We start from the raw sequence: 15980 nt of genomic DNA, 5'->3' as shown, positions 1-15980 counted from the left end.
TGAAATTAGTGATAGACAGGTATATATGATCAACGTGTGGTTTCCTGAAACCTGCTGCTGGGGTTTGATGTTGCACAACATTACATTGACTCAAGCCATTGACTCATGGTCATAAAGACTTACTCAGATGCCTTCTAACCTGCTCCTAACGTAAACCTGGAAAACTAGGCCAGGTGATTTGTTTCACAAATAACATATACATTTCTACTTACTGTATCAAGTAAAACAGATGCTATCAAAGTGGATTTGAAAGGTATCCATGCTTTGGTTGGCAAAATATCTATCAGGTTTGACAAAAAGTAGTCCCAATTTTTTTTCATGAAGACAAGTACTGTACTACATCTCAAACTCTGCAGTAGTTCTGGTTAGACCAACACACATATCTGGGATAAATTGATAAAAACACATTTGCACACATATTCATATGGGCACTTCAAAAGGATTCATTGATGTCACAGAACGTAGGGAGTCTGCGGCTGAGGGGGTGGTTATCCTTTCCTCAAAGGGTGCCGAGATGCTCCTGATGGGCCCTGCTCTTGAGAAGCCAGCGAGTGCTATAAACAGAATTTCTAATGGCAGGCGGGAGGGAGGGTGGGTAGGTGGTGCGCTAGTAGGCGAGGGGATGGCGGTAGGATTTGACGCCAGCTCATGCTTTCCACAGAGACCAAAGAGGGAGGAATAGAGACCAGGACTGGCACCATTTCACACACTTCAATACAAGTGCTGTTATGAACCGAACATGAACAACCCTGAGTCCGAAAGATGAAATACGGAGAAATATCCATCCTCCCCGAGACACAGGAAGATATTTGGGCTGAGAATCCAGAGCAAAGACCTAAGTAGCACCTTCACCACTGCATGAAGTAATCAGTAGAAAACCAAAATCTAAAAAAGTGTAAAACATGATTTATACTCTATTCATTCAATTAATATGGGTGGGTACTAGAGAAAGGTTTTCAAACCATCTTTAAGACATATCAGAACTTCATCTGGGTTAGAGCTGTATATTCAAGGGTTAGTAGAACACCGTTCTTCAGATCTGTAGTTTACTTCAGTTTAGCCAAATAATAATGCTTTTTTTGAGCATTTAATTTCCCCCATTGCAAACAATGAGACCATTTATGACAAATAAATCATTTTAGTTGTGAGATGTTAGCTGGTCTTGACGTTCCTGAGGGCGCGTGCAATCTTTTTTTAATCAAAAAGCTGCTACTAAATTGATGTAGACTTGTTTGCCTTTGAAGAAAAAAAACTTTTCTAAAACATAAACCTAGTAAAAAAATGTTAGCTCTGTTTACACAGTCCTTGTAAAAAAATATTTGCCAGCTAACATTGAGATTACTTTCAGCAGTCGCACAGTATCGAGGCTTGTCAGAATGAGCGTCCTGGACACTGTCCCCTCTGTAGCAGAGCAGCCACAGAACCTCCCCTGATGCTCGTCTCCTCAACCGCCCCTCCACCATTGGGACTGCAAGGTTAGTGGAAAAGGCAGTGTCTTACCTGATGAAAAGACTGCTCCACACAAACACTGTTTGCTTATACAAGGAGAGGTCCGTTTATTCAATAGGACAATGCCACTGTTTACTTGCCTTTGTCTACCCATTTTTAAACACCAAAACCATCAGCAAGGCTGGAAAAATGAAGACGTCAGTGAAGCATGCAATTGTAGTAACTGACATGTTCAGACATAGTAACACCCCTATTTCACAGTCCATGATTGACTCGCATACATGCATTTGATTTTGTTGTAGTCAACTGACTTTAGCCGAAATGACAGACACCTCTCACACAAGAGGTAAATCACTGTTACTGACAACATTGTACAAAGGGTGTCCCTTTAAAAAAAGAAAACAATCTTGACTAAAATATAATAGAGCCGATGAACATCGTAGTCTGGAACACCTCCTCCAGCACTCGTCACTGAGAGATCTTAATTACATCTACACTAGGCCTAAAAACAACACCGTCTGACATTCTACCTCACAAGGGACAGCCTCCTTGGCCCTCCACCCATGACAAAAGTCTAGTGAAACGGAATTCCAAAAGCAAAGTTCCTCCTGAACCCTCAGCGGATTACAGTGGAATGTCAGCTCAGAACAGCCACTAAATCAGTTATGCTTCTCCATCTAGGGATTTGTGTTGTGCTGAGCCAAAGTGTCTTACCATTGCTCACGTTAGGGTTGTCATATCCACATTCTCAAGTTGTGCCTCAAAACAATTGACATACAATACTAGATTAAACCAGAAACACTAAAAGAAACCAGGCGTATTCTGAGAAATCATGGTGGTCTCTTGAGAAGCCTCTGTCCCTGCTCTCTTCGTCTGGACATTACACTGCTTCTTCTACAACATGGCATATCAATTGACTGAAAATGCCCATGTATTATCATAGTATCTATATTACTGGGGGAGGCCAGAAGGGGGAGTTGTCGACAACATTGTCCCAGAGACAGAGAGAATGCACCTTGGGGAGAAAAAGCAAGACTTCCCAAACAATTCCACATAAAGGTTAGAGATATGAAGCATTCACTAATTACTACTAAAGTTATGATACATCCATTACGCTTGTTATCAATTGGTTGATGCAAAGCGAGGAAGACCGTGTTGTCAATGTACCCTTACTGCTCCAATATCTGTGTTTACATTCCTTATTCTGAACTCTGTTTTAACTGAGCTCCAGAACAGAATATTTGCAACACCAAACTACTGTATGAAACTGATTTGAAGTTGAAGACATGCTCCGGTACTTTGGCAACTAGTAAATATTTTTTTAAACCTCCCGCTTTAGGCCCGGGATGTGCCAATGTGTAGTTCATACATGCATAATCTATGTGCAGAATTACAGTTTTACCTCAATTAGCCACAAAATCCCTAATTTGAAAGCAACATTTACTCCCCCAACGTGGGCCTGCCCCCTAGCAATTTGAGTTTCAGCCAATGAGCTTCAGCCCTCGCCATTTGAGTGACAGCTAATAAGATGCACACACAGTAGAGAGAGAGAGAAATATGATGTGGTGCACATATCTGCACATTTGTGACGTAGTACGCACATTTCGGGGATCACTTTTGGCTCGCGGGCGCTACTTTTAGAACTAATGGATAAAAAGTATACAAAAGTACTGTAGAATATCTTTCTGCCCTTAATTCATTTCTGCCCAAATCTGGAGCAATGCTGTCAAACTCAAGACTAATTATCTACTCTACGAGCCTGTATAGAGACCTCAGTCACACTCTCCAGCTAACTAACCAATTAGGAAACCTTGAAGGTATGTACAGAGCAAATGTTACTGTGGAACTCATTAGGTTAACAAACTTGTTAACCCAATGTTTGAGCGGAGACCAGTGACAAGTATTCTCTATTAAATGCAGCTGTATCCAACTTGGCATAACGGTTCAATATCTGTCCTTGTAGGCTTAAAAGATGATAAATTATCAGATTATTCGAATTCAGAGCATTTTCTGTTAGATCCCAGGCAATGAGTTTTATTCAGCTCAATGGGGCAATACCAGTAAATGTGCAGTTTAGGACTACTTGTTCAGTAAATATCCTGAGTATTCCAGCCAGCCATTGTCTCACTGTAGTTTCTCTACCATGGTTGTGCTGATTGACAGAGTGGGCTCAATACATCCCATTGACCTGATTCTGTCCTCCCCATGTCATTAAGGGGATATAGCTCCAAATTGGAAAGGCTTAGAAGGAATGTGGATCCCTCCCTAAAGCGTATAACATTGAGAAAGAAAACTGACAGCTATCCTAACCAACTTTTTGTTTAAGAGTTTGTTTTTCTAAACCAAATCAAAACCATGCGGAGGTGGAGCTCTAGGTCCCAGCATGTTTTGTGTGAGGGGTCATGGAGGAACAACGCGAGTTCAAGACAGGGTTAAGTAAAATGTACTTACTTATTATTTTGCTAACTTAACATAATAAATAGGCTATTTGATCACAAGTTCTCCTAAAATACCAAGTGCTGCAAGGAATACAACATGGAAGCTTATTAGTAAATAGGGCCTGGCACATTTGCAAAAAATAGCCATATTTTTTTCTGATATCACTGACCTTGGATAGGATTTCCATTTTGGTCAACTCACACAGAAAAAAAAGAGGAAGTGATGAACAACATCAATAAGGAAACAGTGAGAAGGAAAATATTGTATATTTGTCCACACAATTAATATTTTTGTGATGTGAGAGAGCAGCATGGATTGCTTGCACAAACATGGACCATACAACATTTTGTAAAGAAAATTATCTTAATTTGAAAAACTTTTTTAATCTCATTGCCAAATTCAGGCAAGGAGTGTACAAAAAAATGGTATGGTTCAAACCATAGATCGAAGGAACCGAAATTAAAGCAAGAATTGGAATAGATCTAGATAATGTCCATGAGAATGAAATTTAAACATGGAAAAAACACAGGCATGCTAATTAAATGCAACAATTATGCTAATTGCCTATCCCTACAAATGGCTTGAGGAACAAAAGAGGATCTCCACAGTGGTATGCAACTTGTCTGTAGAGAGTAGCCATTTAGTTAATGAGCCCCAATGGAGACCTCCAATGAAGCCATCAAGCGCCTGCTCAGAATAACAATGGTCAACAAACGCCTCCCTAATTGAATGGAAGGTACAGGGAGGCAGGGAGAGTTGGTATGGAACAGTGAAAAGGAGGCAGGGAGAGTTGGTTTGGAACAGTGAAAAGGAGGCAGGGAGAGTTGGTTTGGAACAGTGAAAAGGAGGCAGGGAGAGTTGGTTTGGAACAGTGAAAAGGAGGCAGGGAGAGTTGGTTTGGAACAGTGAAAAGGAGGCAGGGAAAAGCAGAGGAAGAAAGGGGATAATTGCTTTTCACTGAAATGCTTGACTGGTCCCATCCAAATCACTTGCTTTTTAGGGTGAGAAGGACTGGGGGATGGAAATGCTCTTAACAACAACATTATTTCATTAGGTGGTATTTTAATGACGTTTGCACTATTATGTAGTTGATAATGATGCACATTATTTAATTGTGAATTACATACACAATGGATAACATTATCTACATGAAATGCATACAGATATCTAAGGTGATAAATTATATTATTTTTATTATTAAAAATATATATTTTATGCAGAAAACTAGAATTTACCTGAACAGGCAGGTCTCAGTATTTTTACAGTGGGCATTATTTTAAAGAAGAAAATGACTTTCTAAGTCATGGGCATATGATTTTGGGTAAATAACTGGGCTAAAACAAATTTTGACAGGACAGTCAACTCCTGAAAATAAGCACATTCAGAATGACAGGTTATTGGACACTACTGTGGCCTACTACATCATGTTTTTCTCAGGTCTCTTTGACTGCAACATCTGATGATGCCCTGTGCATAAAGTGTCTGTTTGTAAGAGTACATGTTGGCTATCACCCACAAGTTATCAGTATTGCAAAGTTTTCCTTCATACTTATTGTTGAATTTGGGCTCTATGGAACATTAGATGGGCTTTGGAATTCATGGTTCTCAATGTAGTATGTACTTAGTACCTAATAAGTTGTTAACCACCCGAATGCCACAGCTTCCGTTGAATAATCACATTTACAAAACACTTAACTGCTCATATTTATCATAATCACTTCTGCTTCGAAATAAATAGACCAACACATAGATAATCATGGACTTCATCTGAATTAGAGATCGAGCCTAAAAATGTGAAGTTAGTACCCTACAGAAGGCTGACAGGAGGAAAAAAATCCCAGAAGAACAAAGAACTAGTTACCCTACTCCTTGAGAGGCCACTCGAAGGGAATATGGCGGTCTGGTTGTGCATAACCAATTTTTACACATGCCTTCAGTGGAAAGCAACGCGGATAACTGTCAACACTAAATAATAGCCTACATTGTAGATTAATGTTGTTATGGTCACTCACCGTTCTTGCGCTAGGGGAGAGGGCCCCATTGGATAGGTAGGGGTTGGTAAGATCTGGGATCATAAGAAACGGGTACCCAGGATAATGGGGACTCTTGAAAAAGCCACCATCTTGCTGTCTTCTGAGGGCTGCAAGGACAGAGCATGAATGTCAGTAAATAGAAGGGACATCACATACATATGAAATTCATTAAACAAATGTAAAGCAAATGTAACAATGTAGCATTGCAAGTGACAGATTTTACCTTCACTAAAGTAATCCCTGGTTTTCTCGTAACTGTCCAAGTCCGGTCTTGGTTGAGGGCGCCGCTCTGCTTGCTGACAAGGACAGAGGCGCACACAGAACAAAAAGGGGAAAACATGTAAAAGTGGTCTACTTCAGCTATAGGCTATACCAAAAATAACAATTTTTAAATTGGCATGTAGTATAAAGCATATAGGCTATAGACACGCGTTTGCAATAGATCAGACTTCAGATCAGCATACAACGGCCTTACCTCGGAGTCTGACGAGCTACTGTTGTTTTCCGATTCGTTCACTAACGAAGACTTCAGATCATCCAAATCCCTCTCCGCTGATACATTTTCGGATATTTTTTCCTCTTGCTCGCCTTCATCTTTGAATGATATCATTTCATCATTCGCCCCCAAATCATCACCACCACCTCCGTTAAGTTGTGGCATTTTGCTGATGAAAAAGTTTCTCCCTGATAAAGTTGACAAGAATGCACGATCGCTCCAACAAACCGAAATAAATCGACTATCTGCAAAGGTTTACGCACTAGAATAAACCCAAAACTGACAGTGTGAAAACAAAGTGCAACGTTTTCACATCTCCATTTTGATATACTGAATAATCTCCAACTTTTCCATGATGATGAACTCCCCAATAATCCACCAAATGCAACTGTTTTAATTTCGGCGTCAATAGCCGGATAAAGCAACTTCCCAGAAGTGTCTTCTTCACTCTACCCAGTGGGCTAGTTGCAACCCACTCTCCCTCCGTATGGGTGCTGAAGAATGCAACTTCGATATTCTTCCCGAGACGCTCACAGGCAAACAAACTGGGCACGAACCAATTTAAATTCAAGGATGACGTCCCATTTCACTTCCTAATATCATATGTGAGTTTCAATTCGACAGGCAAAAGATGAGTCTTATTATAAGCATGGAAATCGAACCACAGCTATTGCTTTCTTCACAGGACACTCGTTCAGTCAAGAGTTTCGATCAAAACTATATTTACTTCGAGGAAGTTTACCTTTAATAACCGACCTTCGTATGTTCTTATATTAACTGTCAAGTGATATCCGGTGCCAAATCTATATTTTCGGGTAGGTAAAAAAAAAAGAACCCGCTTTCCCTCCACATTAGCTAACGGGGAATGCGCTTAGAAACTACTTGGTTGTTCAAGTGTAAGAAACAGCGCAACTTGTTCAGAATGCAAAGGAGGAGTTAGCGCTGAAAAACGACACTTCATTCACCATGTAGACGGGTATGCTTAAAGGAACAGTTTGACCATATTATACATTACAACGTTACCATTCATATGGTAATAGTATCCTGTTGTTTCAACATCAGCAAGATATCAATGGTTATTATGTGACTAACAATGCTTCCAAGATCCATGACAATGTCAACTAATAGGTCTATACTTTAATTTAAATCTTTAAAATTCTACGTAGCCTGCCTGCAGTAGCTACTTTTTGTTGTATCTTATTTTTAGATATATTGTTCTACGAAATAGAGAAAGTAATATTCATAAACATTTGTTCCAGTGGGCACTTACAGACAGAACTTCACTTTCTGACAGAGAGAGAAGTCGGGTTTTCTATCAAGCAGACCAAATATTATGATATGATAATACTATACAGTAATCTTTAGAAACACCTAATCCTCCAACAACACTGTATTTATTTCCTTAGTGCTGCTGTATCCATCAGCAGCACTATCTCTCATGCTCATGTCATCCCATGCATCCCTAACTTCTGTCCAAGCTGTGAACCCAGCAGCAGCACTATCTCTCATGCTCATGTCATCCCATGCATCCCTGTCTCCTGTCCAAGCTGTGAACCCAGCAGCAGCACTATCTCTCATGCTCATGTCATCCCATGCATCCCTGTCTCATGTCCAAGCTGTGAACCCAGCAGCAGCAGCATGCAGGAACCATGTTGGGCTAAAGCCATGTGATAATGACAGGCTCAGAGAAAAAAGTCTTAATTACACGCCGCCATGCTAATTGTGTGTTGGTGTGTTCCTGGAACAATACACTTGGAAAGGCAAGGCTCAGCAGCATGGGATAAGCATGGTCTGTTAGCAGAGCTTAGGTTTAGTTTGGTAATGAAATCCTCTTGTTATGAGGTTGGATCTCCAGCCCTCCCACCTAGACAGGACTGTCCTGGCCATTGCACTAACCCCAGCTGCATGATGCCCTCTGCAGTGAGTTGGGGCTTTTGGAGGTACCTTCGAGGGGAATCTACATGTGTGATGTTGACTAATAAACAGGGACGACGACAACACGTATACCCATTCCAGCTAATATAAGGAGAAATAAATGATTAAAGACATTTTTCTACGATACTTATATATTTCCAAAGAGGTGTGCTATATTCTCAAAGATAAATAGATTGCTTATTTTAAATGCACCTCCCCCTCTGACCATCACCTATTACGAATCATGTCTATCGCTGTGACTATCAGATGAGTTCAGAAATGTGGCAAAAGAAGAAAAATTGTCAAATGATACCTGTCACTGTGCATTAATATACTAGTACCTGTCTGTCGCATGCGATCTTTTCCTAACCCTGGAAACTGTGCATTTTTCTATGCTCAGCATTATATACTGGTGTAGCCTAGTGCATTTAAGTGCACAGCTGTGAAGCTGAAGCTGACCCATGAAAACTTTATATATTGATTTCAACTCTATATAGTCATTTTTCCCTGCATGGAATCTATGTACAGCATCTATTGATCTGTACTGAAAATAAAAAGGGCGAAGTATCATTGAGGAAGGGCATAAATGATTATAACTGTCAGAAAGGGATCTGTCTGATCATCTAGTTGAAGTCAGAAGCAAGTTGCCCTCATCTGAGGCACATACTTCACTCTCTTGCACTGGCTTTATGCACACTCACTGGACTCTACCCACACAAATACTACACTGACACTCCAACACACACACACTACATTCGCTTACACACACAAAACACAAAACACACACATGCATATTGACGCCACACTCACATAAACACACTTTCACACGGTTTATTATCTATCCTGATTGCCTAGTCACTTTTACCCCCACCTATATTGTATGTACTGTACAAATGACATCAATCACATCAATTACCTCGTACCCCTGCAGATTGACTAGGTACCGGTACTCCTTGTATATTGGCTCCCGAGTGGTGCAGCGGTCTAAGGCACTGCATCACAGTGCTAGAGGTGTCACTACAGACCCTGGTTCGATTCCAGGCTGTATCACAATCGGCAGTGATTGGCAGTCCCATAGGGCAGCTCACAATTGGCCCAGCATCATCCGGGTTAGGGTTTGGCCTGGGTAGGCCGTCATTGCAAATAAGAATTTGTTCTTACCTTACTTTCCTAGTTAAATAAATATAGCCTCGTTAATTTATTGTGATACTGTTTCCTTTTTTTATTTACCTACTTTTTCTTACTTTTTAACTGCTTTGTTGGTTAAGGGCTGGTAAGCATTTCACCGTTAAGTCTACACCTGTTGTGTTTGGCGCATGTGAGAAATACAATTAGATTTGATTTACTGAATGATTCATAGTAAACAGATCTACAATATTATTCTGGACGAGTGGCACAACAGAAAATACACTACATGACGAAAAGTAGTGGACACCTGCTTGTCGAATATCTCATTCCAAAATCATGGGCATTAATATGGAGTTGATCCCCCTTTGCTGCTATAACAGCCTCCACTCTTCTGCGAAGGCTTTCCACTAGATGTTGGAACATTGCTGCAGGGACTTGCTTCCATTCAGCCACAAGAGCATTAGTGAGGTCGGGCACTGATGTTGGGCGACTAGGCCTGGCTCGCAGTTGGCGTTTCAATTAATCCCAAAGGTGTTCAATGGGGTTGAGGTCAGAGCTCTGTGCAGGCCAGTCAAGTTCTTCCACACCGATCTCGACAAACCATTTCTGTATGGACTTCGCTTTGTGCATGGGGGCATTGTCATGCTGAAACAGGAAAGGGTATTCCCTAAACTATTGCCTCAAAGTTGGAGGTATAGAATCCTCTAGAACAGGCCTGGGCAACTCCAGTCCCCGGGGGCCTGATTGGTGTCACACTTTTCACCCATCCCTAGCAAGCACACCTGATTGAAACTAATTGCATTTTTAACTGAGGATCATGAATAGTTGATTATTTGAGTCAGGTGTGTTAGATGGGGCTGGGACAAAAGTATAACACCAATCAGGCCCCCGAGGACTGGAGTTGCCCAGGCCTGCTCTAGAATGTCCTTGTACGCTGTATTATTAAAATTTCCTTTCACTGGAACTAAGGGGCCTAGCCCGAACCATGCAATACAGCCCTAGACCATTATTCTTCCTCCACCAAACTTTACAGTTGGCATTATACATTGGGGCAGGTAGCGTTTTCCTGGAATCCGCCAAACCCAGATTCGTCCGTAGAACTGCAAGATGGTAAAGCGTGATTCATCACTCCAGAGAACGCATTTCTCCTGCTCCAGAGTCCAATGGCAGCAAGCTTTACACCACTCCAGCCAACGGTTGGCATTGCACATGGTGATCTTAGGCTTGTGTGCTGCTGCTCGGCCATGGAAACCCATTTCATGAAGCTCCCGACGAACAGTTATTGTGCTGACATTGCTTCCAGAGGCAGTTTGGAACTCAGTAGTGAGTGTTACAACTGAGGACAGACGATTTTAACACGCAGCACTCGGCGGTCTCGTTCTGTGATCTTGTGTGGCCTAGCACTTCATAGCTGAGCCGTTGTTGCTCCTAGACGTTTCCACTTCACAATAACAACACTTATAGTTGACCGGGGCAGCTCTACTGACTCGTTGGAAGGGTGGCATCCTATGACGGTGCCACGTTGATAGTCACTGAGCTCTTCAGTAAGGCCATTCTACTGCCAATGTTTGTCTATAGCGATTACATGGCTGTGTGGAGATTTTATACACCCATCATCAATGGGTGTGACTGAAATAGCCGAATCCACTAATTTAAACGGGTGTCCACATACTTTTTGCTATACTGTATAGTGTACATTTGGAGGGAAGAAAGGTTTCACCATCATCTTCTCTTCCATGCCCACAATTTCTTTCTCTCTGGCTTTTCATTCATTTTCTTCTCTTCTTCTTTTTTTACTCTTGCCCTCTTTCCTTTTGCTTTTACTCTTCTTTCCTCATGTCCTCCCTCAGCCCTCCCTCTTCGTCTTTCTCACTGAAACTCCTATGGACTTCTGATCCCCTTCTCTTCTGATGCAATCTGACAGGCTTTTATCTGTTTGGGAAAAATATCATTGATGTTGTCGACCGCGTGTCAGCATGCAGAGGCTTGATTGACGATCCAGCAGTCTCCAAGGGCCTCATTAGAGCCCCACTCCCCCTGTGTGTGTGTGTGTGTGTGTGTGTGTGTGTGTGTGTGTGTGTGTGTGTGTGTGTGTGTGGTTTGCAGGTATGGTGATCATGAACAATAGACCCAGCTTAGAGTTCCACACATGCAGATGAATTTTTGCTCCAAGGGCTACATCCCAGTGTCTTCTTGCCCTACCGCATGCCCAGCACACAACACAAAACCCTTTCCCCATGATGCACAGGAAACTCTTGCTCTATTGTATGTCAAAATGGATAACCTAACCACAACCCCAATACTTACTCCTACCGATTGTTGGCGCTTACACAATTTTTCAGGCATAGATTATTTTAGACAAGTCAATTATCATGAGGAAAGGTACAAATTATTTTCTATGTTTTATCCAATTGTTTTCAAGGATTTCAATTTCTAATTGAAGGGCACCTTGCATCACATTACATAATAGTCCTTTGACTCCTTCCAGAGTGTGTGGTGTGTGTGGTGTGTAGTGTGTGGTGGTTGAGCAAGCGTGAATGAATGTGTGTATGTGATTTTGATCCTGTGTCCCAGTAGACATAACCACACACTTATGAAGGATTTACCCAATCAAATGTTTAATTAATTAATTACAACAACATAGATTTTAGGTCTTAGATCGCCCTGAACCAAAAATCTCCAACACACTGACAATTATCATGGATGCATCAATGTCACTGAGCTATGAAGTACTACTGCTGAAAAACATGCTGTTATACACGTAACCAAAAGCAACACACTGCGACATAGCACTTATACCTGAACGATGAAGTGAAAACTCAAGGGAGTATACAGCAAGGTAATGATTAATACAGTAGTGCTTCATTAATACGTACTATATATTCTTGAATAAAATTGAAGGCTCTTTAACCCATTACAGCACTTCTACAGTTGATAATAGAATTCCTCTCTCTTCTAAATATCCACTCTTATCATGTTTTTCATCTCTCATTTTCTCCATGTCTTCCTTGTTCGTGAGGGATTCGTTTTAACTGGGAGCTCATGAGGGGTCAGGAGAGATGCGAACAGCCACAATCTTAGCCTGAGGGCAGATCGACTGGTGGCCAGAAAATGTATTCAGATGGTGCTATCCCTGCATATGCCTTACTTTGAAGTTGTTCTCTAAACTCTGGCTTGTCTTACGTGACTTTATGCCCATTTTTCCTTTCTGAAGAGAGAGAGAGAGAGAGCAAAAAGAGAGAAGTAGAATGAGTGTGTGTGTGTGTGTGTGTGTGTGTGCGAGAGAGGAAAAGAGAGAAGGGGTGGGATAATCTGTGCCTATCCATCCTTGCTTAAGCAAATTCAAGGTCATTCTATTAGGTTTTGCCGATCTTCACTCAATCAGTTTTCCATCAAAGTAATGTTTAATTCAGAGCTAATTCCGGCCTCCTGTTCACGAATTTGCCTCACTGTTTTCTAGGTGCTCTTTTCTCTGCTCTGATCTGCAGTGCTATGTTGAGCACATTATGGCATGCAGAGCCCACCTAGTCACTGTGACATGTATGTATGGCTGGATAGAGACATGTCAGACTCCACACTGGCTGTCCCCTCTGTCTCAGTCCTTACAGGCTCAAGTCTCACTCCACTATCCACAACTTCAAAGCTTTCCTAAATGTACATGTTGATCCACACATGAACATGACACATGTTTTATTAACCCTTAGGACCATTCAGTGTGTCACAAATTGAACAATGAAGCCAGTTAGCAACTGTGAATATAAAGCAGGTTGAACTTATTCAACTGGTTTCACAGATGGAAAAATTCATAAGTTGTTCTTTCTGTCATACTGATCTTTGATTTGATTTACTTCAGAACGTACAAGTTCTCTCTTCAAGTGGGATTTTTCCATAACACCTTTATTGTTATTCAAGGATCTTGTTTATTAGAATTGTTGCTGGAAGTTACTCAAGCATTTTCCCTTAGTTATTCAGAGGCAACCACATATTTTTTCCACTTCATTGGGAATGTTTTCTGATGTTTTGTTGATTGACAGGGCTACCCGCAACTCATACAGCCATGTCCCCATGTTTATTTATTTGTCTAACTCCCCCTCCTATCTCCTCCACAGACAGCACTCTGACTTTTACTGGGAGTGCCTCATGCAATCATATGTTTTATTAAATAACTTCATATCCGTTTTCTCTAAAGAAAGGCCCCTTTTTCAAGCTGGTAGGGCGTACGTGGTAGTTAAGACTGTATGATGACACTATATTAGATGACAGTTTTTACTGCCAAGAGGGTGTAACTGAAACACTAAACTGTGCAGAGAAGAGAAAATAAAATACTGTTTCAGCGTTTTATTCATTCAGTTTCTCTTGTGTTGCCCTTAAAGTATTCATTTTCAAAAGCTATATTTTTCAAGATACAGTAAGGTGTTTATTTCTACATTGATTCAAACTATGTTTTGTTCACACTCAAGATTCACATTATCTCTGTCTAAAAACAGTGAATCTTAACACTGAATATAATCCCAATTTAGCCGGTTTTAAAGCTCACATGAGCACGTTTTAATTGTTCATACTGATAATCCTGTCATACGTTATACAGTTCGGCTTTATAAGACTCCCCAAAAACACAGTCAAAAGGAAAAAGAGGAAACATGTATCAGTGCATCTTCCATTGTGTGTTTACGGTTTACATGGCTCCCTAAAATTGTGCCCGGTCCTTTGATTGAAATACCTTTTTGTGTTCTCTGTAATGCAGAGGTTTCTTTTAAGGTGCATTATTGCCAAGAACTTCAAAGCCTGCCAAATGCACTCTCCTCTCCTCTTAAAAACATCCTTATATTTTCCAAATGGACAGGAAGAGGCACTCGCTGGTATTGAGGTAATGTTAATGCAGTGCGGCGCTTGTTTTCCACATAACCCTGTTTGTCCCCGGTGACTGAGCCAGTACTGTACTCTGCACTATGAAGATCATTCATGTACAACTCTAGATTAACCCTATTTTCACTCTAATGAAAACTGAAAAGGGAAGAGTGCCATTCATGACAACAATTTTACTAAATTGCTTGAAACAAATCAATATTTTAAAAACTGAAAAAAGCTCTGGTACACAATGTTAAGTTTTACAATGCAGTACAAAATGTAAAGTTACAGTAATATTAACTATACCCTCTGGCTAGTTTATTCCCAATTAGTGCAGTTGGAATCCCAACGCAAGATTACTGTAATTTACCTAAATCACTGTTAAAAATGTAATATACTCTACTGTCCCCTGTATTGAACTGTGCAAAATAAATTTAGTCTCTCTCCAGATATGGGGCTCTCCCATTCTGCCATCACACATTTTATTGATCCAGTTAGCAAGGCAAGCACTTCTGAACTGTCTGGTGTTTTGTCAGCTGAGGATGCACAGCAGAGCTCCTTGGAGGATTGGAGGTCCTTTCCTGTGATGTAAACCCTATACAAGTGAAAGAATGTTGACTCCATTTAATATGTCCACCAGATTTGAGGAGTTTTATGTGTATGAGATGGTTTTCATTATGCATGAACCATACGTTGAGCAGAGGCATGCATAGCTGTAGACAGCTGGAAGTAACTCGAGACTCTCAGTCACTTATCAGTACTGGCATCCCTGCCATTTCCCATAGCCATCCTCAACCAAGAAGAATCCACCCATTGTTTTCATCTCTGTGGGCCCTGTGTTAACCCAGCAATGCCTTGCTGATTGTTGCAGAGATATTTAAGAAAATGGCTTTGTCCACATAAACCCGCATCTTGTGACATTCAAGCTGTGTGCGTGTGCGTGTGTGTGTGTCAGTGTGTGTGTGTGTGTGTGTGTGTGCGTGTATTGAGGGGGGTTAGTTGATAGGGTTTGAGGGAGCAGCTGCACCTGTCCTGTATGTCAACACAGGGGACTGGAGCAGACACTGAAGTAGAGAGATGGTTTTCACACCACTGCCCTCACTAAAGTTGCTTACTTTGCAAAGACAACAATAACCATGGTGCTCTGCTGTAGAATGGCCAAGGCCATACTACAACACCATTAACTGGGCGCCTGGTCTGTGTGGGCCACGGATTATCTCTTGACTGAGCCCTGCTATGTACAGGCTTACTGGCCTTCCTCATGTCCCCTGATTCTTTTGGGTTTAGAGTTTCCAGGATGCTTTTTGACTGTCTGTTTTACACATAGAGACAGGATCCCCCGTGGGGGTTGTTTAGAGGTTACAGGGGTAGTGAAGAGGTCAGGGAGAAACTGTCAGACTATTTCCTTTCTCTGTCCTTGGGAAACTGCACCACAAGTCGTTTGCATATTTTTAGTGTCCGAGCTGTTTTTCTCAGAATGAATCCACAGGAGAAGTTGCAGTTATTCCCAGTTTATAGGATCTTTCATTTCTCTCATGGATTACTTTTTATAGTTTTTTTTTCTTTCCCTTTTTCACATAAGATCCTGTCCAATATAATGGACAGTCTGGAAGCCATCATTTTTATGTGTTAGTGTGTAAAACTCTGGACCATAAAATTACTACACAACCTTC

General features: G+C 41.2%; 1 protein-coding gene across 4 annotated transcripts in view; it reads right to left on the bottom strand.

Annotated features, from left to right (window-relative positions):
- LOC110526333 (transcription factor 7-like 1-A) overlaps positions 1 to 7373 on the bottom strand; it is a 47191-nt gene extending 39818 nt beyond the window's left edge. For 3 of the 4 annotated variants that reach the window (XM_036979781.2, XM_036979779.2, XM_090237493.1), the window contains exons 1-3: positions 6397 to 7371; positions 6145 to 6217; positions 5901 to 6028 (exon numbers count right to left, since the gene is read on the bottom strand). In XM_036979781.2, coding sequence (XP_036835676.1) covers positions 5901 to 6028; positions 6145 to 6217; positions 6397 to 6582 — 387 coding nt within the window. In that variant the 5' untranslated portion in view covers positions 6583 to 7371. Of the gene's footprint in view, positions 1 to 5900; positions 6029 to 6144; positions 6218 to 6396 lie in introns of all 4 variants that reach the window. The other variant, XM_036979780.2, reaches the window with a different exon arrangement.
- Positions 7374 to 15980: the final 8607 nt, after the last annotated feature.

The sequence above is a fragment of the Oncorhynchus mykiss genome, chromosome 6, assembly GCF_057628025.1.
Source record: "Oncorhynchus mykiss isolate SJ-2025 chromosome 6, ASM5762802v1, whole genome shotgun sequence".
In the NCBI taxonomy this organism is placed as follows: domain Eukaryota; kingdom Metazoa; phylum Chordata; class Actinopteri; order Salmoniformes; family Salmonidae; genus Oncorhynchus; species Oncorhynchus mykiss.
This window is presented reverse-complemented; position numbering and strand designations above follow the sequence as displayed.